General features: G+C 40.1%; 1 protein-coding gene across 2 annotated transcripts in view; it reads left to right on the top strand.

Annotated features, from left to right (window-relative positions):
* The window catches only part of LOC103480019 (receptor-type tyrosine-protein phosphatase N2-like), a 187,743-nt gene that overhangs the window by 135,411 nt on the left and 25,606 nt on the right, over positions 1–26,726 (top strand). For both annotated transcript variants that reach the window (XM_008434755.3, XM_017309950.2), the window contains exons 14-16: positions 14,122–14,319; positions 21,569–21,716; positions 22,833–22,906. In XM_008434755.3, coding sequence (XP_008432977.3) covers positions 14,122–14,319; positions 21,569–21,716; positions 22,833–22,906 — 420 coding nt within the window. The remainder of the gene's footprint in view (positions 1–14,121; positions 14,320–21,568; positions 21,717–22,832; positions 22,907–26,726) is intronic.

Genomic DNA, 26,726 nt, shown 5'->3' with positions numbered 1-26,726 from the left:
ACACACACACACACACACACACACACGCACACACACACACACACACCCACACACACGCACACATGCACACACACACACAGCTCACCAGTCGGCTGCATGTTAAGCATTCTTCCCCCTATGTCCCGTTTGTTTGAGGCCTCGCTTCGTACCTTTGCTCACTCCCACTTCACCTTCCATGTATTTGGCTCCGCCCCCTCCCTCTCTCGTCACCGCCCCATCTCATCCCATGTTGCGGGTGTAGCCGCAACATGGGATTGGCCGGCGCAGACAAAGGAGACACACGCCGTTGATTGACGGGCGTCGACGCAGCATGGCGTATCGGAGCGTTTGGCGAAGAGTCGGTATATGAAGCCCGTCAGTCACTGAGGCTCTGGACTGATCCATGACTGAGCCGGTGTCACGTTTAAATTATCTCTACCGCTCATCTTCCATCTGAAGTCCTTTTTTTCTTTCAGCAGATATTATCAAGGAATGAAATTTAAAAAATCTGCGTATTTCATTTAGAGCATGAGACATTATCCTGATTGTTTCATGCATTGAGAGATGTCACCTACATCAGAAGGAAATGCAAATATTAACAATGGTCCCTAAACTTCAAAGAGAGAAAACAAACACATTCAATATTTACGGTTTTATTGATGATTATTTGTTTTTCTGTCTAAATTCATGCTTTTTTTGATGTAAATCAGAGTCTTGGTAAAACTCAGTTTTGATAGCAAAATTGCTTCCATTACTAGATAAAAATATTGTTTGTGACATTGATAAAATCTATATTTTTCATAAATACCCCAGCATTCTTAAGTATTTATGCACCCTGCAACTATAGTTGCTTCCATAAAATTGCACAAATTTGAAATCTGAAAATACATTTGCTTAAAGGAAACACTAAAATTTAGAAAGTATTTTGATAACTTTTAGCTGTAGGATGAGGTGGTTTTCTGCCGTATCAGAATTGGTGTTTTGTGCAAAACTGCAATAGAAACACTTTTTTTTTTACCATCAACCTGTTTATTTGTAGAGACTCGCCTTGATGGAAAATGAGCAGCTGATGACCAGAGCTATCACAGCATCACACAATTCATAAAAAGTTGTGTGTCATTCAAAAGTGTTGGATCCAAAGCTCTTCTGTGATTTTACCAACTACAGTTTCCCCAAAATGCGGCACGCATCGCTGCTCCCAAGCGTCGCTGCTCCCATCTTCCATCAGACATCGTGATGTCTGATGGAAGATGAGCGCCATGGCCGAGTTATGAGTATATCTGTAATTTTTAATGACTTATCATGTGATCAAGCTTATTCGCGTACGACTTTAAGTGCATTTCTTCCTTAATTCAAATAGCGAAATAGTGTTTTTTCGACATTTTAATTGTAAAATATTGAAAAGATTTTGCACATGTTTGTAAAGGAAACACGACTTATGTCAAGTTTGTGCATCAAGCTTAGAAAAAATGAATCCAAATGGTTTTTCATTTGCATACAGAGTGTAAATTAATGGGACTTTTACTCTTAGCTTGGTAAATATTACATCTTTTGCCATCACAATATTGTACATTTAATCTTGCAAAATGGCTGAATGGAGCTGAATCTGGATTTAACTGCATTTAACATTTTGGGCCATATTTTAATGTCACAGTGAAATAGTAGCTCAGCTGATTCGATAGTCCAACCCTCACCTCAGAAAATGAGGGTAATGAACAAAAAATGAAACATTTCAGTCAAAACACGGAGAATGAAGTACAGATTTAACATAAATCCAGAGACCAAGAAGAATTTAAAATCACCAAAGTTATCATGAAAATTGATCAAAAATATTTCATTTTGATATATTTGGTCATCCCAGATCTCAGATTGTTTTATCATAGTTTGTGCTTCTGAGGATAACAAGTGCAAGAGTCGCGATATTGAATACAAGGACCTGTCATAAGCTCATAATAATGCAGTCTAAATTGGCAATAAAAGATTTAACCGTAGCATAAAAGGCATCATGACGTCACAACTCTGTGGCACCAGGACCAAGTCTGACATTAACCTGTTTGCTTTACAGCCTGATGAAATCACTTAAAAGGATCTGTAATGAGAGAACTATTTTATATTGCCTAACCAACTCAATAAAAACTAGAACATTGATCAATTTTATTGCCATTACAGTGGCTCATGATACTGGAGCAGGCTGCCAGTGCAGAGAACGCAGAAGGGAAGGAAGATGCATAAGGTTCAGACCTGAAGAGCGGATAGATTAGACTGACCAACCGAGGTGGAGGGGTCAGATCACCGAGGAACAAACACAACTGGTGGCTGATTATTACAGAGCCCATCTAACAATCAACATGATTTCCTCCTCCGGTACAACATGTACTTTAACTTTAATTGTAGCACACATTCAGATTGCATCTTTAGGACTTAATGAAAAATTCATTTTAGATAAAATGAAGTGGAACTAACTGGAGAGGACGTGTTGATTCTGTTCTAGTGTGAACCGCTTTCCATCCAGACATAACGTTTTCATTTATCGACACCTTTTGAATTATGATGCAGAGAAAAATGTGTTTTATTTTTAGGAATTAGTGGCTTTTCACAGGAAATGGGAGAGAAGAAGTTTTATGTCTGCACATAAAACTAAATGCTTCTTTATGCATCAGTTAGATTTGGCTGCATACAACCTCCGCTAGTTGTTTTCTGATTGTTTAAAAAAGATAATCTTCAACACGGCAGTTTTATACCCAGGAAATGACCTTTTTCTGACCTCATGCGCATCTTAATCATACAGTTTGGGTTTGATATCCTATCAGAACACATTCACCATATTTTGACAACACATTTAATCATCCATAGGTGCATTCTTACCTCAGGATATGCAGAATAAATAAGTAATGAGTGGAAACCTCTGATTAAAAACGTCCTTGTAGCCAACAGGAAAATTCAGCTGCACCCTCCAACCCCAGGAGGGCAGCACTGAGATGGCTTTAGGCCAAAAATATTGCAGAATGGGGTATATGCCACGAGAGGTGGTGACGTATTTCCGTTTGAATTTATGCCACATAGATTGGTTCCGGGTCCTGCTTGCTCCTATTGTTTTCAGCCAAAGCTGCAAGATCTGTACCATGAAAAAGACGCAAAACTTAAAATATCTGAGCTACTGGTACAACAATCGAGTTTTGTGATGTGCCGTTGTGTCCAGTAATTAGCCGGTACCATCCAGTGCTTAGTTTTTTTCATTTTCCTGCTGATATCAAGGCGACAGCGGACTGTAGCCAAAACTTAGCCACTACACCTAACACCCGGTTTGTAGCTGCCTGCTATTTCAAAGCTTGAGGATGTTGAAGATCCAGCGTCAGAAATGGGAAGACGGAGGTTAAAAGGGAGCTGTACGAGCTTCGTTCACTGGAATAATTTGTTGGAGTAAAATAATGCCGGAGGAAATCCACTGCTACGGGAACAGGCTGAGAACAGAGGCAGCGATTGGGCACAAGGTAAGTAAATACGTGTGTTGATGTTTGCGTTTGTGTTATATGGATTATTAAATTATTTTTAGGCAACTCCTTAGTTTTTGTTTATATGACAATTATATAAAATACATTTAACATGCAGTCGGAGCGACGAGCCCCTCCGATACCGAGCAGGTAATTTAAGAACAACCGAGGGCAGCAACGCTTCAGTCCGATCCAAACCACACAGGTAGTCAGTCAGATTAAGGTCCAAAACCTTCGCTTTACAGCCGTTTAAGTGGCACCGATCCACATAAAAAACACACAGAACAAATGGTAGAAATCACGTATTTCCCGAATCTCGAAAATATGACATCTACCTGTTTCATAATTATAATCCAAGTTAGAGTGAATTTTTCCACTTGCCTGCTATAATCTGTTCTTGCGTTACAGAGACGTAATTTCTCTTTTTTCCCCTCTGAGATTTTTCTTAGAAAATGAGGTTATGAAGTTACATCCTCCCACTGCTTTTTGTTTTTAAAATGGTAAATTTATGTTTGCCTCGACTTTTATAAACTAATGCCTCTTATATGCATAATTTTTTGTATTACTGTTGGTGCAGGTATTAGGCGGACACTGTGCTTTGCCTGCTAGTAGTTTAAATTAATTTCAGCTGCACACTTTCAAAAGAGTATTCAGATTTTAACATGCATTTTCTAAGTAGTATTTTAGTTCACTCTTACTCAGTAACTTCAGTGTTGTTACAACTCTGAAAATTTTTTTTGTTTTTCAGTTTCTTTGTGATACCAGAACTATTTCACTTAAACATTTAATTTCCTGAGATATTGTCAATTTATTTTCAATCAAAACTCTCAAAAAGAGCTGAGGATTTATTAGTTTTGATTACGTTGTGCAGCTAAATATGGACGCTTTTTAGTTTTTGTTTGTTTTTAATTTTTCAGGTTTGCATCGTAACACCTCGTGATGCGTTTCTGAGCCATGATCATTGTTCCGATTACCTTTCCACTGGATCCAAGCACCTGGACCAGCTGACGGCGTCCATCAGTCCTCGGTCTGCCGGATCATCACAACGTGGACTAACTTTTTATTTACAGTACTTGGTTAAACTATGATCTTGAACCTGGAGCACCAGATATGCAAAAATCTACCTGCAGACTTTGTTGGCTACCTGACACTGCTGTCATCCTGGACGGGGCTGAGCCGGTCTTCCTCTCCTCCAGAGTGACGAGTTTTCATCACCAGTAAAGGCAAACAAGTCTGATGTCTGATTAGCTGCTAGGAAGTATATTATATATTCACTGTTCATTTTGCTATCCTGTTTGTACCATAAAACTGAATCTCATTTGTCATTCTCTACATTTCTCAAACCTTTTTTTCCCCATTTCTCAGTGTTTACGTTATATCAAGTATTTGCATGTAGATTAGGAATTCAAGTGAGATGTTAAAATGCAACACATTTAAGTTATACCAGCAAAGAAATGTGAATATTAATACACGATACAAGAAATTTTAATTGCAAGAATGCAGTCATCGTTACAGCAGAATAAAGATGCAATTTTATAACAATGTCTTAAAATTACAATAAGTCGGTTTAATGAGAAATAAAGATTCAGATTGATCTGATGTAACCAGCTCAGTCCATGTGGTTCTGACATTTGTCAGTAATCAAGAGGATGTACATTTCCACCTCAACTGACCAGGTAAGCATTAAGGTAAAAAAAAAAAATAATAGAGCAAATACTTTATACAAAATGGAAAAAGAGCAACTGATAGAAATGCTTTATATATATAAAGAAAACCAAAAACGTTAATAGCAGGAGAAAAGTTGTTGGCAACATTAGCTCAGCCAATCTCTCCCTCCAGGAAGCCACCAAACAGAACTGTCCAACTCCAACTACAATAAAGATTTAAAAAAGAAAGAAAACGGAAAGTTAAAATAAAAAATAATGCCAAATTAATAATTCAGATCTAATGTGTTCTGGAATCTATTGAGATTTTACAAATTTCACAAATCAATTAGAAGGTTTCACAAATGTTTCATTTATTTTGCTGTTGTTACAGAATAATCTAGTTAGGTTTGAAATGTCTAGGTGTTGTTTTTAAAGTACAACACATTAAAAAAGCTCAAGATAGTGAAAAATTAAGTGTAATCGCCCTTTAGCTATTTTCCGAATAAGATGCTACATTCAGAAGCTAACTTCAGCTTCGACTGATAGCTTGGGCACAATATAGACAGATCTATATATGGTTGTATAGATGTATATCTATATCTAGCATAGATATGTAGATTGAACAATGCACAGATAATTAAAACACTCAACGTTTACATAGCACCTTTGTAAGCTTGTCTGTTAGCTACGTCAGGCATATGAGGCATTATGATGAATACAAATGATTTATTGACTTACCTTCAAAGTTATTGTGAAGTTTTGACACATCCATCTTAAATCCTTTGTTGGAGCGTTTCAGGACGTCTGAATAATTATAAAAGCATCATTAATAGTCCTGCAAGATTGAGGAGCCACTGTTAACATACTGTTGCCTGTTAACCGGAACCATTCTATGTGGCATAAAAATGCATATACCCCATTAAACAAGTTTACATGAAAATGTCAGAATAACGTAAAAGTAGCACTCTTAAGAACCTATTTAGACAGTTTATCTGTAAAATGAAGTTGGCTCTAATTTAGCCATTGCAAAGCTTTTATTTCAGTCGCAACCATTCCTGAGTACTTCCATATCAGACTGCATGAGGAGATTAGGAAAGGGTTTAACGTTTATTTAATAATGAATTCTACCAGCCAACACTGTTAAGCCTTCAGGTCAAGTAAGGTAAAACAAAACAAAAAAACTCAAATAAAAAATAAGCATTGTAGTGCCAGATTACTTTTTATCACATAATAAATCATCGGCTAAACACAAATCTGTGCAGGATTTTCTTCATTTTTTTTTTCTCCCCTTGACCCCCACTTCGGCTTCCCTTTAGCCTCCGCCATATTTATTCCGCCTTTTATTTGTTTGTGCTTTTATTCAGAGTTCCAACACTGAGGCCTCTGAATTTGCTTTGGCCAGAGCAGCATGTAAACAGAGGCAGCCCCCCTTTCAGCCCTGCTGCAGAGACACGCCTACTTTCACCCCATGGTGATGCATGCAGCCCCTCAGAGTCCCCGGCCTGTCGCCTCTAAGAAGAGGTGTTGGGGATGTTTTAATGTTTGCAGCCAGAGATGCACCAAAGGGCACAGATCACACAGATACAGCAGTCTGTCTCAGCTTAATTGTAGGAGCTGCGTACGCGTTTCTTCTGATCTACAAGGACATTTTCTCTGAAGATGTCATCTTTCTCGACATCTTTCTTCAAGAGTAATTGAATTTCATAGATTTCTCTGCTGTTGTTGCCAGAAAATAAATACAGTAATCCACATTCATTGGCACTATGGGATAAAAAGAAGGGGAAAAAAAGCCTTAAAACGAATTAATTTTTTATTGCAGCAGCATTATTTCCCACTGAGAACTGCTTCGCTTCTCAAACAAGTGAGCAGATATTTTTTTTACCTCCGATTCTATGAATCCCCACACCTGAACCATCCAACATTTAAACTTTTTATTTTAGCTCTGATTGCAGCTGTGGTTGAGTCAGACCAGCAACTGTTCTCCTGTCTTTCCCCTTTTGAACATTCTGTGTAAAGTCATATTTATACCACAGGGAAAAAAGCCCTGGACTCTCTGGCAGATTATTTTTTAATGTTAAAACATAAATTACAAAAATGTCCCAGCTGTATTTAGTTCACGCGTCCAGATGAGTCTCAGGAAACTGAGAGGCTTGTTTGTCAGATGAAAAGAACCTTTTGAAAAGATTTTGCCTTCAGCTAATATTTATGTTTTAAAAATGTTTTTAATTGGTCTGATATAATCTATCAGATGTTGTGTTTTTATAAGGTGTGAGGGGAATTCAACAAATATATTTTAGCTTATTGAGATGGATCTTTTTTGGTCATTAATGCCACTAAGTTGGACAACGATTAAAAAAAAAATCATTGTTGTCCAACTATAAATTTCTACAAAATTGACCTTTAACAGAGGTACAAATACTGTAAATATTAAGAACAAATACAAACTGAATCTGGATGTATTTTTATTTCAAGTCAAGAAAAGTCTTGTGTATCATCATTGACACAGTCAGAGCCAGAAAGGTGATTAAAAAAAGTAAGTCTGCTGTCCTTCAACTGTGACTTAAGCTTTTATTTTCCACTTTTTATCCATGCCAAAAAAAAAGATCCAATTATCATTTTTATCTGAGTCACTTTCAGTTTTAACATTGTCCTCCCTTCCAGACACATTAATTCTCGTTCATCTAATTGTATTTTAAAGCTGATTTGAAAAGCCTGACAGAGATAAATAATCCATCATTGTAAACATTGATCCACTTATCTTATAAAAGTCAAAGTTAATGTAGTTGTTGAAGCGGCTGATGCAACGTTTTTGATTTGCCAGAAAGCAAATGATTTAAGAGCCGTCCAACACGTTCTTCCCAACGTGAATGTCCTGGAAAAGACGATTTCATCACCGCTTTACCATCAAAACTTATTCTCAGACCACTTTCAATCCACCCACACTTAGGTTTTACTCAGTGGTTCTTAACCTGGGTTCAATCGAACCCCAGGGGTTCGGTGAGTCGGTCTCAGGGGTTCGGCGGAGCCTCTGCTGTGGAGGTAAAGACACATTTGTGTAAATGTCGTGATGAAAGAGCTCCACTCTCAGGATGTATATCAACTTGTGTCTTTAATTACTTCAGTAAAGCTCACAGTTTTTACCAAATTCTGTAGCTTTCGGTGTACTTCAAAATCTGCTCCTTAGTCACATCTTTTCGGGGTTCCTACTGCCTCTAGTGGCGTGGGGGTGGTAACACAACTAATATAATTACATTACTAAATCAGAATGCCGCAGAGTATGTATTATTTATTATTAATTTGTAATTATCCTAAGAATGTAGAGCTAATTAAATGATCTAAACAAGACCTTAAAGTGGTTCCAGTTTCTCTCGATGGCCAACCTGTTGAAACTGGCAAATTTTAAATACCTTGGGTCGTTCCTGGACAGTCAGCTCAACTTTGCTGAAAACACTGACAATATTTTGAAGAACCGTTCTCAGAGATTCTACCTTTTAAGAAGACTTAGTGATCTTGGGGTGACCCAACTAGACTCTAACCGTAACCGATAAATAAAATAATATTTTATTCATCACTACAGAAGGGTTCGGTGAATGCGCATATGAAACTGGCGGGTTCGGTACCTCAAGAAACTTTAAGAACCACTGGACTAAACTGTATTAGAAACATTAAGGCTCAGATGAAACATTTCTGTTCAGGCCGGTCCTGACTCATAAACTTAAAAACACAGAGAAAAGCTGTGAGCAGTCCCAGCAGAGTGGCCTCCATATCATAACGCAGTGAGATTAGTGGGATGAAATGTGGGAATCGATACGGTGTAAATAAAGGTTCTGTGTGCTCGCAGCTCAGAGATCGGAGGCGTCAGAGTGGTAAATTTGCACTCTTTACGCTGTAAAGCTGTCTGGGTTACACAGGTTCTTTAAATTTTTTCACTCTTTGCCCTCTAATTGGCTCTCAGAGGAAAGACATTTTGAAGCAGCTTTAATTACATCATAAAAAAAATTGCTGCAGCTGCAAAGTTCATTGTGTTGGGATCGTTCTGCGATTTCCCTCTGAGGCACAAAACCGTACAAACAGCCAGAGAGTCAGACTAATTCATCGAGACAATATTTGATTTTTATTAAACATATAAAAAATCAATGTTGTTGGATCCATCAGATTTTTTCCACTTTCTCACCACTTTGACACGTGAAACATGTCGGCCCTGAGTCTGTTCATCGACTGGAGAAAAATATTTTTTATTTCAAGATAAACTTGTCTGAAGAGTTCATTATAAAACTGTACTTGAAAAGAAGAGATATTAATTTAATATGACTGATTAACCATCTCAGCTCATCTTGGGCTTGAAGGGAACTGATTTGGGATTTTTATTGGTTTAATTGAACTGTTTTAATTAAATGATATTAAACACAATTTCAGGAAATTTAAAAAATAAAAACTGGAGCACAAGTTTGGATGAAATAGGAATTATCTTTGATCAATATTTGGTAAGAATTATTTGTAAATCATAAAGTATATTCACACTTCCCCTCCAGTCGCTGTTAAATGTTTTTTAGTTGCATGTGTTTCTTGTTTCTGGCTGGATATTTGGTCACTGTCGCCTTACTTTGTATAAACATTTGGATTATTTTGGATTCTTATGGACCATCACGCAGTAGCTGTGTTTCCATTGACCATATAATTGTGCAACTTGACATTTCGAAAATAAATTTGCTCAATGGGCAAATCTGGTAATTTAAAAAAGAAACAGCTACTGTTGAGGTTGTGGTTTTAAAAAGACCATTAGATAACCTTCATATGTGAGTTTATCTGTTCCAGAGCCAGTGTCATTATTCTCTTGGAGCACTGAGTTCATTCCGGTATTTGAACCGTTTAGCTGCTTATTCGTGGTGATGAAGAATGTTACTGTTCTCTATTTTTATGTAATGTACTGGTTTTGGCAGTTTGACAGCCGGTTTGTAGGTTTGGACGCCTTCAAACTCCCTTCTTGTCACTGTGGCCAAACACCTTGAACAGTTTTGTCTCACCTGAACCTCCAGAAGACTTTTGGTTTCTGCAAATTTCAATCCAGCTCTTTTCTATAGACATGGTCTTTTGTTCTTCCTGTTTCTATTGTGATGTAAAAAGTTATTTCCTGTGGGCTGTGATACTGGCATTCCAGTGGTTTCCAGTTCATGACACTGGAACCTTGTTGGTTTCTAACCAGTTTCATATCATCTGAAGCAACTACTTCCAGACTTTGTCAGTGATTTTAAATATTTGGTTCAAACTGATATTTGACTCTGTAGTTTTTTTTTATAGAAAAATCTCAGTTTGTTGAGTTCCTTGGACTTAATATTCATAATCCAAAGAGTGCGATAAAAAATACTTTTCTGACAGCTCCAATAAATAATTAACCATTTCATAAATCCAATCCCACATTGGACTCTTCCGTATGTTAGAAACCATGTTGGCTCAGAATCTTGTAGCGACTCTGTTCAACACTCAGAACCAAGATGGATAAGAATCATTTAAAAATGTGTGGTTGTGCTGAGAGCCAGTCTGATTTTCTCATTTGGAGAGCTTTGTCATACATTAATGGTGCTATCACATGGTTAATTGTTTCGTGCATGAATCATTTGATCCAGAATATTGATTGAAAGGGCTTTTGTTATGAGATAAGATGATTTACTCGTCCAAACGAACAGCTCTGTGGATCAGTAAGCAGAGACTCACGACTAAATCCGAGAAATCCATTAAGTCTGCAGCAATCAGTCAGAACTTTATTACTCTGTTCTCATTTTGTGAATCGCAAAAAGTCAAATGTAAAGAAACAAAACGGTTGGATATGTAGAAATAATCCTTTAAAAATACTTCCTGTTGGAATATTTAAGACATTTATAGCTGGAGATGTTCAGACATTTATTAAAATGCAATCTTAGTTTGTCATCTCAGATTTAAAGTTGTCGTATTTTATTTACTAGAATAACAGTCTTGTGTCCCGTGCCAGCCTGTTTTCACCTGCCTTCCAGCCATAACCCCTAAACCCAGGTGCTTTAATAATCTGAACGCGTTTATGAGTCCTTGTCCGAGCCCATGGATCAGTGTCAGCCTGCCGACCTGCGAGAACATCCGTTAGATCTGATACGGACTAATGAAGGCCCTCTCACATTACCTCTGCTGTCAGTCAGACGCGCTGTCGGTTAATCATCAGCATCTCCCTCATTAGGAGACACAGATTCCCACGGAGATTGGCTCTGCTGTCCTGCTGTAGCTGCTGTCCTTGCAGGTGGAGCTCTGTGATTTATGGATCTATGGAAGACGTTGCAGAGCCTGTGCCAGTGTGACAGGTTCGGCTTTTATTTCCATGTCTGTCTGGAGACAAATACAGTTTTCTGAAGGTGCAATTAGCAAATGAGTGGTTCTTACTGATTATGATCTGAAGCTCCACCAAAGTGCTTCTACATAAATGGTGTCAGAAATGCTTCAGATAGTTACAATGACTGTGTTTGGTAACACTTGGTTTGAAGAGGCGTGTATACGACATGACACCGTCATAAACATGACATAAAATCTGTTATGAACATGAAGAAGTCTTCGTGAATGTTTATGACTGTTGTCATGACATCTCATTTGATACATTACGGCACTTTTAATGCACATTTTAATTAAACTTTGCATTTAAAGTGTCATTATTTACCAAATGACACTTCATGACAACTGCTGTAAGTATTTATGAAGGCTTCGTCATGTATGTCATGTTTATGACAAGTTTATGACATGTTTATGACTGTCATGTCAGTCTTATCAACACCCCTTCAAATAAAGTGTTACCGTATGTTTTACTCATTCCATAATGAAGCTGCATTTGACTCAAAAACTTCACTCTTATTCATGTAATTGTTAAAGCTAAACTGATTTGGTGATTTCTTGAAATTGCAGAGGTTGATGTGTCCAAGAGATCTTAAAGGTTCATTCTAGGCTCTTTTGTTTGTTTGGTCTTCCTGAGGTCTCACCTTTCCATCTCTGCTGTTTGTTGACATGTCTTTATTCCGTCTTCGAGTTTTGCAGACAGAAACGAGGGAAGGAATAATTCTGGATTTGTGGCAGAATGTCCGCAGGCTCGGCTCACGTAGTTTAACTCTCTATGGTGATTAGTCTGAAAATCTTCCTTCCCTCTCCCATCTCAAAAACAAATGAGGAGTTAAGTGTTGTTCTGTCAGCGCAGGCAACTCATTTGCAGTCTGAGTAAAATCATAGCCATGCATTTAGAGCCACATTGTCTCCCGGCATTGTCCTCTCCATCTACGGAGGGAGGCGCAGTCGCTCATTACAGCAGGCTGACGTTGGCGCTCGGAGCTCTGCGAAGGAGAAGTTAGACACTGTGTTAATATTTCATTGTGGTCACGTATCCAGCAGACAGAAAATGACAGTTTGCTCAGGCGTATGAATGAAGATATTGTATTTGCTGCAAAGAGATTGTGACAGACGGCTTTTCTCTGAAGTTTTCCTTATTTAACCAGTGAAAGCCTGCTGAGCAGCGAAGACTTACTGGACGAAAGCCAGGAGTTGATGAAGTGCCTGAAATTTCATGTTTTTCAAAAGAAAATGAGAAAAAACAATCTTCAGAGGACACAACTTCTCAACACTTAAAGTTGGGTTTGAAGATACAGCTGCCTGCCACTGATGCCACATCATCTGGCAGTGGAAGGAAAACTGGAGGTGTTGCAGATCTTCTGTGTTCTTTGGTGGTTTCTGGGCTCAACCGACTGAATGGCCATGAAGACCCAGAACGTGTTTGAGGGACTCTGTGTGTCCTTCAGGCCTGGGAAAACCTTGGTGCCTCCAGAATCCGCTGGGTCGGGTCGTTTGGTAGAGAGATGTCTGGGTTTCATGCCTGTTATCTCAGCAACTTGCTTGCAACCAAAAAAGCAAACTCTGGTTCACCTAAAGACCTTGATCTTGGTTCAGTTGAAGTAAACTCTGGTTTGAATTTGTTTGTGAATGCCAAGTGGACCGGAAACACCTCCAAGAGCAGGGCATTCTGGGTAAATACAACCAAATCAAATGGAAGAGTCTAGCGCTACTGGGAGAAATGGATCATGGTATTTTACCAAGGACAAAAGAGAAACCCTATAACTGCTAAAATCTGATGCTACTCCATTTTTGTCTACATTTTGCCAAGAAGCAAGTTGCGCTCTCGTCTTCTTTGGAGATTCCTGTGTCATTTCCTTCAGTGGTTCTTGATGCAGCGCCACCACAGGCGAGGGAAGGCAAATGATTCAAAGAGCTTGAATCATTTGACACAGTGTGAAAGAGAAGCACATCAGCTGAGAATGTGAAAATGTTGCAATTTTGGCATCAAATCAAGCTGATTCTAGAGAACCATCAGGAATAAAAACCTGGTTTAGCTGCTGTGCTGGTTACGTCATAACAGCTATGCGTAGAGTTTGTCCCCACGTTTTGGATTTCTTGTACAACATATCTAAGTCTCATGAAACTCAGATGCCTAACTTAAAATAAAACTAAAACAAACTCAGGTCAAGAAGGTGAAGTTTGTCAACAGGAACTTTAGATCTCATTTGAAATCTTTTGAAAACTCGTCGCTTCATCCCAGCTTCCCCTGCACCTCACTTTCCCTAATGTTCATCCCCGATCTGTAAAGTAAGAGTCTGAATACGACTTTCAATGTAAAAGTGCTTTGAGTGATCGGTAAAACCCTGAAAGTGCTTTCTGATTGCAGTCCATCTACATTTCATGTCATGTTTTACGTAATTAGAGTTAAGTGCAGCGATGGCTGTGGGATAAATCTGGACTTTATTCTGACTGAGCGGCATTTGATCTGACAGGAGGGATATTGTATCTACATTCAGACACATGTTTTATGTCTCTACTCTGTAGTCTCCAGGTTTCACATGGTCCCTGTGAAGACTAAGTGTTAAAGAGAATCTGTTATGTTTCGTAAAGCTCTGCGTCACGTCTCGTCGAGGTGAGCTGTGATTGATGAGTCCGTGTCCTCCGCTCCGCAGGAACTGTGTCGGCAGCGCATGTCGGTCAAACCCTCCGTGGACCGTCCTGAGCCCATTTCCTCCAGGATCAACAGCGTCTCGTCTCAGTTCAGCGACGGCGGTCCGGCCATCAGCCCCTCCGGACGCGGCAGCATCTCCTCCTGGAGCGAGGAGCCCGCCCACTCCAACATGGACATCTCCACTGGCCACATGATACTGGTGAGTCTCCAGTTCAGACGCTTTGCTGTTATTTCGCTGACTCATCTTTCACATCTAAGATTATGCATTTTGTGATCATGAAACGTTTCAGATCAATATTTGATACATTTGATCTGTACTTTATTATATTCAGATTGAAACATACAACCGTTTCAGTAATGAGCATCAAAAGTCATTTCAGAGGGAAGCTTTGAACTTAGATTTTAAAAAACTTGATAAGAGGAGGAATTATGTGCTTAAAAACATAATTCCTAATAAAAACCAAGTAGATGGAGTTTTTAATCCTGCAGATTATATTTCCAAAAGTTACATCAGTTTTTGATGTGAGTAAAACAAACAAGAATAAACTTTTTCTTCACTTCTTCCTGCAAACTCTTTGTGTCTTGTTTAAATGATTTTTCTGCTGTGCAGAACTGAAGTATTGACTTTAAGGGCTGTGATGTTTCACAACTTAAACTGTTTGCAAACACACTGATGAGTTGATGGGCAGAGAAATCCACTGAAACATCATCCCAAAGTTTCCACTTGGAAAATGGGAGAAACTGATTCAAGGGAACATAAACAATAGAATAACCAGATCTTACCCCTCAGTCATCTTTGTGATTTTATGCTTAAATTACTACTAAAGTATTTCTTCTTTGCATATATTACCTTACAGGTCCTTCTCAAAGTTAAAAAAAGCATACAAGCACAATGTCTACATATTAATGTCCATCATGACTTGATGAAGCATCCTTTGCTCCCTCCGTCTTCCTCTCTGTCGTTCCTGAAAGCTTTTTTTCCAGAGCTAGCTGAACTGTTTTGGCCCCGTGTGAAACATGGCCGTCTGCGTTTCCTGCACACACAGAGCATTCCCTTCACGTGCAAACACACACCTCTTGTTCCTCTCATCCTTCCCCCGTTCTGCGTGTCTCTGCGCCTCTGTACATCTCATTACACCCACAGCTTCTATAAGCAGCCCTCTCAGCCTCGTCTGTTCCCGCAGATGAAAATCTCGATTGAACCTCGGTTGCATTCTGTCGAGTGCCATCGTAATTTCGATGTACAGCTACTCACTTCAACAGCCCACCTCCTCTTCATCCCTCTCCTCCTCTCTCGCTCTCCATGTATTATGAAGCTGCCGGCGAGATGTTATAAAGCAGGCTGATTCTTTTCTTTTTTTTCATTTTTTGATGTGTTCAGAGATTCTAATTACCCATGAGATTTGTGCGCGGCTGAAATGACTCCCTCCGCAGTGAGTCCCTCTGTTGTTCCACGCAGGCACACAATCAAGCTAAAATATTCCTTTGACAGGCGCAGCCTCAACGCTGAACAGCTCCTGCGTTTGAGGTGCTGAGGTTATATGTGGCTGTGAATAAATCTGAGTTTGTTGACAAATAGAGGTGAACATGTTCAGGTAGAATTTTCCTGTCGATTTGAAGAAGCCGATAGGAAGAATAAAATGAATTATTCGTAATTACGTACTAAATTAATTCATTTAATGCAAGATACTGGCTCACATTATGCAGTGTTAGAATATTTGTAATATGTAAATAAGGCGAGGAGTTCAGCTGGTCATGGAATTGTAAATTATGTCATTCTGAAAATAATATAAAACATTGTTTTAATACTGAGATATTACCATTTATAAAAACTGTACAGTGATATTTGGACGACATACCACAAAAACCTAATTGCAGAAAAAAAAAGGTTTGGTAAAACTGAAAGTAGTTTCATCAAAATGTATAAATGTCAGATTAGGTAACAAATAGATTTTAAAAAACAGATATTACCTCATGGATCACATCTACATTGATCAGCAGAGCCACTCTTGGTTGCAGTTTGTAGTTGGACAGAGGAAACTTTGAGCTTCCTGGTTGAATTGGATCTTTGTAACTCGTCTGAGCTGCTGGAGTCAGAACCACGGCTCCTTCAGCACCATGAACAGCTCCTCCCGCTCCGTGACGCGGGTCTGACGCTCTGATTGGTCCAAAGCAACGCATCTATCACTGATTTTTATGAAAAGACATAGCAATCCCTGCTCCAGCACTTTTTATGGACTCAAAACTTTTCGAAGCTGAAGGATGAGTGATTTGTTCTCTAATAATTGTTTACAAATATCTTATACTTGCTGGGTTATGAGAGAAGAAGTGCATTTACAACCTGCAGCAGGATGAAGATGCAGAGAGGATTCCAAAAACAGTTGAGAAAATTGTTTACAGAAATGATTTTTCATACCATAAAACATGGGAGGAAGAGCAGTTAGTCCTAGAGAAAGTCACAAACCAGTAAAGTAGATAAAATACATCCAGCCATGGCGCCCTGCAGACGATGGTGAGCTGACCTGCCTGGATCACTGCAGCGTTCCCACCCTCCGCCCAGGTTCTGCTCTGGGTTAGGAACAGGCCCATCAGACCCCTACACAACGTCCTGCCTCAAGCTGTTTGGATTCAATTTATTTTATTGCTGAAATTCTCAGTTTTCTCATCTTTTTTTGTGTTAATCTTTTCTATTGTATCTAATTTTGAACTTGCTAAATGTTTGCAGAGACATGCTTTGAGTTTAAACCGTTTGCCTCACAGTGAAGGGATTTGACTGGAGGCCTGATGAGCGCAGCAGTAAAACCAGAGCACAGTGTCTCTCTGGACTGTAAAGCTTTGACTTGTTGTCTGAGGAATCCTCCATGCTTATGAAAACTCACAGTGACTGACTGACATCAGCGCCATTCAAATGCCTCCTACTGTTGCATACAGAAAAAAAACCATAAATGTGAACATGCATTTTAAGGTGAGCCAATTTGTTTTATTGCAGTCTTTCAAACTACATTACATCATACATCATCTCCTGCTGCTGTTTTCCTATCTCCCTTTTTATACTTTTGAATTAGACGTTATTTTCCTTTATTCTTTCTTCCCTCCTTTTCTTTCTGTCATTTCTATTCTTTTTTTTTTGTGCTTTGTGCCCACGTTTTGGAACAGTGCCTGTTTGTGTGACTGCTCATATTCCATCTCGCAGTCAAAACTGTCAGCCGTACAAAAATATTCACACTTACAAGAGACCTCATTTCGAATTCCCACCATGATGTTAAGTGCAGACAGGAGCCGCAGGAGCAGAGGGTTTCCTGGCAACAAACCTGGGCCCCGGTCGACATGTTTGAGGGGGAAACTCGAGAGACTCAAAACATTTTTAGTTTTTTTTCGGAGCGACATCACATCAGGAGTCACAATCCGTTGCGAAGCAGCGAGAAAAGAAAAAGTAAATATTTGATCTGACGGTGCGGCCCGTCCTCGGATGAGGCAACTGCTGAGCAATTATTAAGAAACCACGACTTAAGAGGAAGAATTGACATTGCCACTGATGAGTTGCTTTTCCCCTCCTCACCCCTGCTCAAATATTAATTGCCACTTGTAAACCTCTGGCAAATTGTGTCATCTTCTACCCAGTGAGTTTAATATGAGGAGAACCAGCTTTCACCATCTTATCCAAGTTAATGTAGCTCCCCTGTGATGGGCTCTTGGAGGACCCTTCACCACCCCCACATCCTCTTTGCTTGTGTCTTAAGAGGATTAGGCCACTCTCTATATAAAGCACATTATCTTGTCCTTTGTTGCTGGCCAAGTAAGTGTCATAGATTATATTGCTGCTGGAGACTCCGCTGAGATTTGCCTCGCTGGGAATGTGTCTCCTCGCTTTTTCGTAGCTCCCCTCCAGGCCAGGCGCGATGTGATACGCAAAGTTGGAGTAGGTCACAACGCAGATTGGCGGAGGAAGAAGCGGCTTCGGGAAATGGATGTTAAATCACTTTAATATGGTCAGCTGAAGAGGGAAAGGCTGAGCTGCGGAGACGATGTACTCATGTAACGGGATGATGTCAGCTTCTAAAACTGAGGCAGCTGCTTCTGCAAATAAAACCGGACGTAGTTTTATTACGTGAATTATGATTCTATGTATTGAAATCAAAGCATCGAACTGAGGCTCTCTGGATGTTCTCTCCTTTTCTGACCATCATCTGAGTGAGAGAATCCCTGTAGAGTCCCTGAAGTTCTGTGATCTTCAGTTTGAACCCAAACACGTCGCCTTCATGATGTCAGGATTCCTAAACACATGGAGGGGCTTCCGTGTGATTGGCTGAGTCATCATTTCTTATCTTAGGCTTGTGCAGGTTTGGCTGATGCAACATGCATTTCTGATTCAAGAAAAAAAAAATGACATAATATGATTCAGTTAACCAAAGTAACTGATTATAGCTGATTAACTCTAACAATCAGATAAGTTTCCTCCTTTATTTTACTGGTTTTCCAGGAATTACTCTGAGACTCACACCTGGCCACAGGTCAGGTTAGGGATGACAAACACCCTTGAAACCTCCTCTAAAATCGCTTATTTTAATATATCACACACCAAACGTACCATAATATGCATTAATACACACAGTGGAAACTGTCTTAGCATCACCGCAGAAGCTAACATTCACCATCTTCCTTATTTACGCTCTTGGAGGTACAGCCAATCGGCATCAAGGAAAATAAATGGTTCTCCTGGATTGGCTGACAGGTAGCTCTGCACTTTGGTATTTCAGCTTCCCCAGCTACATTTTCTCTTGAATATTTTAGATATTGTCACCTTCCTAAAATACTGATTTATGTCATTTTGTTTTGCCAAAAGTGAGTCATTTGTATTTATTTTTTTTGCCTAAAACATCTTTTAAAAAGAAAGAAAGAGGTAGTGTTTTTTTATTTATTTATTTTTTTGACAAATTAATTTTTTGGCAAGAATGGCAGGCCATTATTTTAGGAAGGTGATGATTTGCTCTAAGAAAAATCAGTGAATAGGTGAAACTGAAGCAGGTGCACTGCATCTCGTCTAGCTTGGAGAGATTTGTGATGGGAATGTTCAGATCTCTGAGAGGAGATATATAGTAAGTAGATCAGAGCTGAAGCATCTGCCTGATCCTCTGTTGATGCAACTTTCAGATCGTCACCTTTAAGCCATTTTTAGGCTCCTCAATTTGTTCAAAACTCAAAAACCTTCCAGAAACCCTAAAAAATAAAAAAAAATACAAAATTATGTCTGGCACTGCAAAAGACAGAGGGTGGTTTCACTTTTCTTCTTCTGGAAGTATCAAAAAGACACTTTTGTTATTACTTCATAAAAAAGTTTATGAAGTAATAACAGAAATAAAACACTAAATAAGGACGTGATAAAGGGCAGAGTTACATTCTGGCCTCTCTTCCTTGCTCAGTAACTGCGTCCCGCTGTGATTTCTTCCACCCACTTCCCCTTTTCATTCGCCATCTCAGTCGATCCAAAATGGCTCCCGCATTAAGTCACCTCCCATGCGGCCTGGCTTCCATGCTGCTCTTTCCTACAGGTGCTTCTGGATGGTGCGTCAGAGCCACAATGGCGGCTCCGGTAGCGGTTTTTATTGAGCACCTTTGGCAGCTGCGCGCCTCCTCCCTCCCCTGCTGTAAGGGGATTATTCAGTGTTTGGCCGCCACATGGTGATCTCAGCACCTCCTGATTGGATTGCAATAATCCCTTTACACAGCCACAAAACCCTATTACTCTGGCATTAGAGGGGGAGAGGGAGGGCAGGGGGTAAAGGGCGGCTGGGGGCATCTAATTTGGACAGTGCGTGTTTGAAAGTGTCTTCTGATAGATTCATGTAAATGTCTGTGTTTGTTTCATGTGGATCACATTTGATTTCTGCTTCCTGTTTATTTCTTCCTCTGTGTGGGTGGACCTGTTCTCTGTCATTATTTGGACCTCCTGCCATTAATAAGCACAGTGCAGGTTGAGGTTTGCACCATCCGACCTCCTGTTACATCATGGCTGCTTTTAGCAAGTATAATAGGGGGAAGCTACCGCAGGAAGGGACGGCTAATGTTACACTGTGCATGTCATCGCCAACCGGGCACACAGAAACACCAAAAGGCCAATTTTCCTCCGTCTTCCTCAGCTGCTGCTTCCCTTTTATGAACAAACTTTCTTTCATTTCAGCCCGGAGCCATTAGGCCTTTTTTGGGAAGCTAATTCTGATTAAGATAAGCCCCTCGTTTGTAATTGTCACCATAAATCATCGGCGGATCCATTTAGAGAACCACCCCACCTCGTTTCGGACCCTCATCTATTAAAGACGATGGCCTGTGTTTTGCTCGCCGCCGGTTCTCGACTCAGAAACGAGCTGCATCAGATACCAGCCACGACTTTTCCACTTGTTTTGGTCTGGAGCCAAGTTAATTTAAGGGCGATTGTTCAAAGTCACCTTGCCGCCTTTAATTATGAAAACCGACTGAATGTAGGTAATAACGAGGATGAAACTGGCCATCGTGACTCGGAGCAGGAGTAGATTAAACAGGCGCGCAGTGATTAAAATGACATTGGTGCATCTAATAAACTGAAGAAATTATGCGTGTGGACATTTAGATATGAGGCTAATGAGGTGTCTAAATGATTTGTTTTTCTTTTAATCTTCAGAGAAGAAGAGAATCTTCATGTGGTTCAGTTCAGCTCCACTGTTCGGTTATTTAGTGCCACGATTTTTCCGGATTTCTTGAATTGTTGAATTTTGGTGAAGATAATCTCCAACTGGAAGATAAATTCATATTAGAAAGGTTATGTTCTTTCATAAAAGACCCAGAGCTCATTCTGTCAGTTTACTCTGAAATTATAAACTACTAGATTTAATTGTACGATAATTCTCAGAGGAAAATGAATGTATTTTACTGTGATTTTATGATATATGCATAATAATGGCTTATTAAATCTTGAAGGTTTTGCCAGATTTGCACACCCACATATCATAAGTTTTTTTTTTTCCATTCTTCTTTGTACAGAAACTCAATCCCAGTCAGATTAAATGGAGATAATCTGTAAATATCAAATTTGATTATTAGTTGTATTTGAATCTGAACTTTGACTGGGCCACTCAAACACACGAGTATGATTTGATGTAAGCCTCTCCATCCATTGTTAACCCCTTAATGGATAACAATGGTGCATTTATGGCAATGAGAACAGCTGAATCTCTCAGTTTAGGGGTTTCAGATTTAAAGAGGCTCAATCCAAAACGATGACATTCTCCTTCCTGTTCAGTTGGGTAATGTATGTTCTTCTGTCACAGAATCAGACTAAAATTCATTGATCTGTAGAAAATGATGGAAAGTTCCTAAAGGAATCGGTTTAATGTTTGTACCCAGAACTGAATCTCCTTCTTCCCCACATGAATATTTTAACTTTCTGCACTTTGTCTTCTTCCTGCCTCCTTCAGTCTTACATGGAGGATCACCTGAAGAACAAAGACCGCCTGGCGAAGGAATGGGAGGCTCTGTGTGCTTATCAGGCTGAGCCCAACGCAACCGCCACCGGCCTGAAGAACGGCAATGCAAAGAAGAACCGCTCCACTGCTGTGGTGGCATGTAAGCACAGCTCCAACCTGTCCTTGTTTTATTTTCTTTTTAATAAATTACAGTACAAAAGTCTTAAACTTCCCCTTATTTTGTTCCACTTTACAGTGAAGAGGCTAGAATCTTTTAAAGTGGTCTCGATCGATGGTTCTCTCGGTTTCTGAAGCTTTTATTTTTTAACAAATCTTTAAGGAAATACCCACCAGGGCCGACTTGATTTGGGTGTTGCACCTCCTGGTGTCATTCAGACATGGAGGCGCTAAACTCTCTGCCTCTGTTTTCCAGGCCTTTTCTCTATAATCAGAAAGTCGGAGCAGATGCAGCGAGCAGAAGGGTTCTAAATTAGTTTTCTATTAAAGCTCTCCTGCACAGGCCTCATCAATGATTAAAATTTCTAAGCCTTTGTGGAAATGGCTCCATCTAGAAAAAAAAAAGGAAAAAGTGCTGTCCCAGTCTCTGCAGCGGGCCGAGGCTTAATGAAATCCAGATTGTGAACTGGGAAAGCGGTTTGTCGAGAATAAATTGCGCTTCCAATTTGAAGCACCTTAAGCTTCTGTGTGTGTGAAAAAAAACTGAACTGTTTTTGCCAATTAAGCTGGTGAGGTTTGACTTCTGTTGAATAAGAAAATTTTATTGAAAAATGAAGCGAAGATGATGAGCAGCACATCTGCTGGAAGCTAAAAAAGGAGCTTTTCAAGTCCCTGGATGCACAAGTCACCATCTTAGCCCTAAAACGTCCTTGGATTTCTGCTTGTACTCCTGTAATCTTTGGGATCAGTGTGATATCCCTTTGATTAAACCTTTGACACATCACTGCGCCCGCAGTTTCAGAGCTTCACTGTAGAAAGTTTGAAGTGTGGTGACAATTTGTTAGATCTTTTTGGATGAAGGGAGAGATTTAGGGATTAACCCATCAAACTTCAAGGAGCATCTCCGATTTCTGTTTTCCATCCGGCTCCACCAGTTCATTCGTGAGCTGAAGATTAACTCGATTCATTATAAGAAAAAATGAAACTTATGTTTTAAAAGTTCGGTCAGCAGACGTGCCAACTAAACATCCTGTTTTCATTCTAAAACTTGCTTGAGTGAGACAAAAAACATGCTGAATCCTTCATTTTTCTGTTCCAGATGATCACTCCAGAATCACCTTGAAGGTGGAGAACAGCCAAGCCAACTCCGACTACATCAATGCCAGCCCAGTAGTAAGCACCTCATCTGCTTTCTAAACTCTGCATTTCACACCGCCGCCCCCCGTGGGGCGTCACGGCAACACAAGCAGCCTACCGTTGCCCGATGTAAATTTTGATGCAACGCTTGCTTAACTTCGGTGGCAGACTCGCAGTGAGCCCGCGCTCTCCACCATGAATATTAACGATCTCCATACAGCAGACACCCCGGGCGGGTGTTCGTTCAGGGGAAGGACATGCACAGGACTCGCTTTACATTTGGTGGAACTCAAATTGATCTGCGGGGTCTTGGGAAATGATTGTTTCTGACCTTGGGTTATGCTAATTCAACGCTGCTTTGTGTTTACTGTTGCGCCTGTGCTCGGCGTGCTGAGCCCCGTTCTCGGCACGGTACCGATTTAAGGAGGGGAAGCAGCCTGCAGGAAGGAAACTGGTGGGGGAGGGGGGAGAGAAAAAAAGCCATGTGAATTCAGTAAGTGAGGGAATCAATTTGGAAACCAGTGTTGGAATAGTAGGTTTATGCTTCCCTCGAGGCAGATACACTGGTATTCCATTAAAAGCAACAGAAACACTATGCATTTGAAATCTGGGCGCCACACCAAAAAGTGGCTCACTCTCTGCGTGTGTGTGTGTGTGTGTGTGTGTGTGTGTGTGTGTGTGTGTGTGTGTGTGTGTGTGTGTGTGTGCGTGTGTGTCTGTCAGCGAGAAACCAAAGAAATCAAAACTATTTGAGAACAAAAGAGCAACTCAGTCGAACATCTAAAATGCAACAACAGACCCGACACAGAAACCAACACATGAAGCCCGAAGAGGAGCACAAACTCTGCCGGGGTGCACATGCATGGAGCAGTAAACACACACACGCACACGCATACACACGACATGAAAAAAGGAGCAAACACCCACACTGACACACGATCACTGTCAGGCGTACGCTCCCACCTCCCACACGCTCTATTAATACAGCAGGCTGGATGTGAACGTATGGCGGATGCTGTGCTTATTTGAGGAATTTCCTCCATCCTTCGCTCGCCCACACTCCGACCAAAGGAAGAGGAGCCGTGTTTGGGATCTTCTTCCAGCAGCCTGTCAATAACCATAAAACTCGTTTATTAAAAAACGTATTGGCTGTGGAGCTAAATATAATTCGATTCCCTGCTGTCATGTCGGATAAACCGCTTGGTTCTGATGACATTCATTCATTGACTCATACTCTTAAAAATTGAAAACATGTGCTATTTTTTTATTGTACATATATGTATAAATAAATATATAACCATCAATCTTTTTTCAAGAAAATAACACAAACGCCTAGAGGTGATGCTTTAATTTAGGTGATTACAGCTGCTTATCAAGGATTACAGGGCTGTGTCTAAGATTTTCCTGGTCAGAAGCCACGTTTCTGCAGATTACTAAGGAGTAATCTGCAGAAACTTAAACTTTCTAACATTTTTTCATTTTAAAATAGTTACAGGCGGTTGCTGGAGCCTCCAACAGTCAGTCAAACATGAACAACCCAGAGGAAGCTCTGTGTTTGTCTTTTAAAGAGATTTGCAAACAGATGCGTTGAGAACAAATCAAGTTTCAGAGAAAGTAGAAAAAGACGCAGCAAAAGTTCTGTTTTGCCCTTTAATTGTCGCTCATCCTTGGAAACAGCCTCAGGTGTCAGGCGGCAGTAACAGCCTCCCTCCTTGTCAAACTTCCTCCCAGAGTTAAGGCTGAGTGATGGAAACAGCCACTGGATTTGACTCCTTCTGTCTTAGTGAAGAAGAGACAAAAAGCCAGCAGAAGGGATAATTACATGTGTCACGTCCCACACGTTTGCTTTTTGTTTAAAGCAACATGTCTGGAAGGTAGTGAGGAAGACAGTTGTCCTTTTCCAGCTGCATTAATGGCAGGGTTTTATTCTGGAGACACTTCGACAAGTCAGGAAGCATTTTGTCTCCACCGAGATGGAAAAGAAGTAAGAGGGATGTCGGGAGATGAGTTTGCAAAGTCTCCCTGATCCCAGGATCTTGGTTTTCATCATCTTTTCCTGTCAGTTTTACTCGTTCTTTACCTCCAGCTTTTTCATGCAGCGACGTTTTTTTTTTCCTGAGGAGAAAAATTTGTCAAAAAAGTCTCCAGGCAGCACATCTGGAGAAGTTCACAGCCAGATGATTTGCAGAGTCGATGCTGTGTTGCAGTTTTAAAACCTGCATTAAACTGGAAAAAACACATTCAATTTAGAAAAATATTTAAGTTTCCAATATTTAAGAGATAAAATCTTATTTGCAAAATGAACTTCATGTTCTGTAAAACCTGTTGATAACTTTGTGTTACATTCCCAACACAGACCCCACAAAGTCAGTTCACTGCTTTTCTGAGATGCCAAAAATATTTAAAACTTTTTTTTTTGCACTTTTACAAACAGAATAAAGGCATCAGATCCAAACCTGTCGAAATCCAGATCTGACGAGTCTAAATGTTTAGCAGCCGATCCAAGTCGGCCCAGATGGAAAATCAGAAGCTAACGTTTGTGTTGCTGTTTCACATTTTGATTTATGTGCAGATAATAAAACTGCACTTGAACAAACTAGCAAATAAGCCGACTATGTAAACAATAACAAAGTGAGTTTCCCAGACATGTTTTTCCAATAATTCTGCATTAGATCTGACTTATGAGGCTCTTCGCTCAGGAACGGACGCAGCAAGGTGTAGTTCTCAACTGAAACATCACAAGTTATAAAAGAATTAGAATTTCCTTTTCTGGAAACTTGTAATCACAAACAGGAGAACGGCCCCAGAACAGCAACACTAGATGTAACTGCGGGATAATGCAGACGTAAACCTCTAGACCTCTGCCTTCATTTTTCTTTCCATGCCGCTTTTCTAGCTGATGTTTTAATGAGCAGAACCCCCCCAGCAACATGTCACCTTTTTTTCCCTTTTCTCTTCCTTTTTTCCGCCTCTGTCTTACTACCTTTTAAGTTCATTAGACATTCATTATTGTTTGGCATTCACAAAAGCCACCGAGGACCATTAAAGACAATTTGGTGTGCGGAAAAGCCCGAGAAATTATCCGTCTTCCTTCTGTAATTGCCTCCAGCTAAATTGGCCGCGCCAATTATTACATTTACCGTACAATTTGCATGCTAATAAGCGGGGGTGTCACTCACTTCCTGCGCTGGTTCTGCCGTCTCCTGCTCACGACGCCTACACCATCCCTCTGCACTTTTCATTAAGTTTGAGAAGAAGTTGAGTTCCTGTTCGACCTCTTCTCCCCCGAAGCTTCCAGCTGTGAACAGGAGAACGAGGAGGGGAGAAACGGTGCTGTGACACGGTAAATGTACTGCAGTTTCAACCCAAAATGGATCCAGGCTTATAAACCTCCATTCTTTGGTTTGTTCCTAACATGGGTAGTTTTAGAAACGGTTCCCTTCTCTCTAATGATGTTAAAGTGAAGCTTTTTTTTTTCCAGCTTCATTTTTACGGCTCTGCTCATTTGATTTTTTTTTTTTTCTTTTTCTGTGTAACAACATGTAGAACATAATAATGAACCCTAAGGCAGCTTGAACACTTTCAGGCCCAAAATACTTCATCTGCTGGCTTGTTAGTGAAGTAGAAAGAGAATAAAAAACTGAAAAGTGTGATGTGCAAAATATTCAGCCCCCTTTTCTCTGAGTGCAACCAGTTGCTTTCAGAAGCTGCCAACCCTAAAACCGAGTCCGCCTGTGTGTGATCTAGTCTCCAGCTGCTCCGTGACGCCTCGGAGGTCAGTTAGGAGAATATCGGGGAGCAAACAGCATTATATCTGACAGAATATGGAAAAGTTCAAGAGATATTAATACTTTTG

Source organism: Poecilia reticulata, chromosome 17 (genome assembly GCF_904066995.2).
Source record: "Poecilia reticulata chromosome 17, P_reticulata-male-v2, whole genome shotgun sequence".
NCBI classification, from domain to species: Eukaryota; Metazoa; Chordata; class Actinopteri; order Cyprinodontiformes; family Poeciliidae; genus Poecilia; species Poecilia reticulata.
This window is presented reverse-complemented; position numbering and strand designations above follow the sequence as displayed.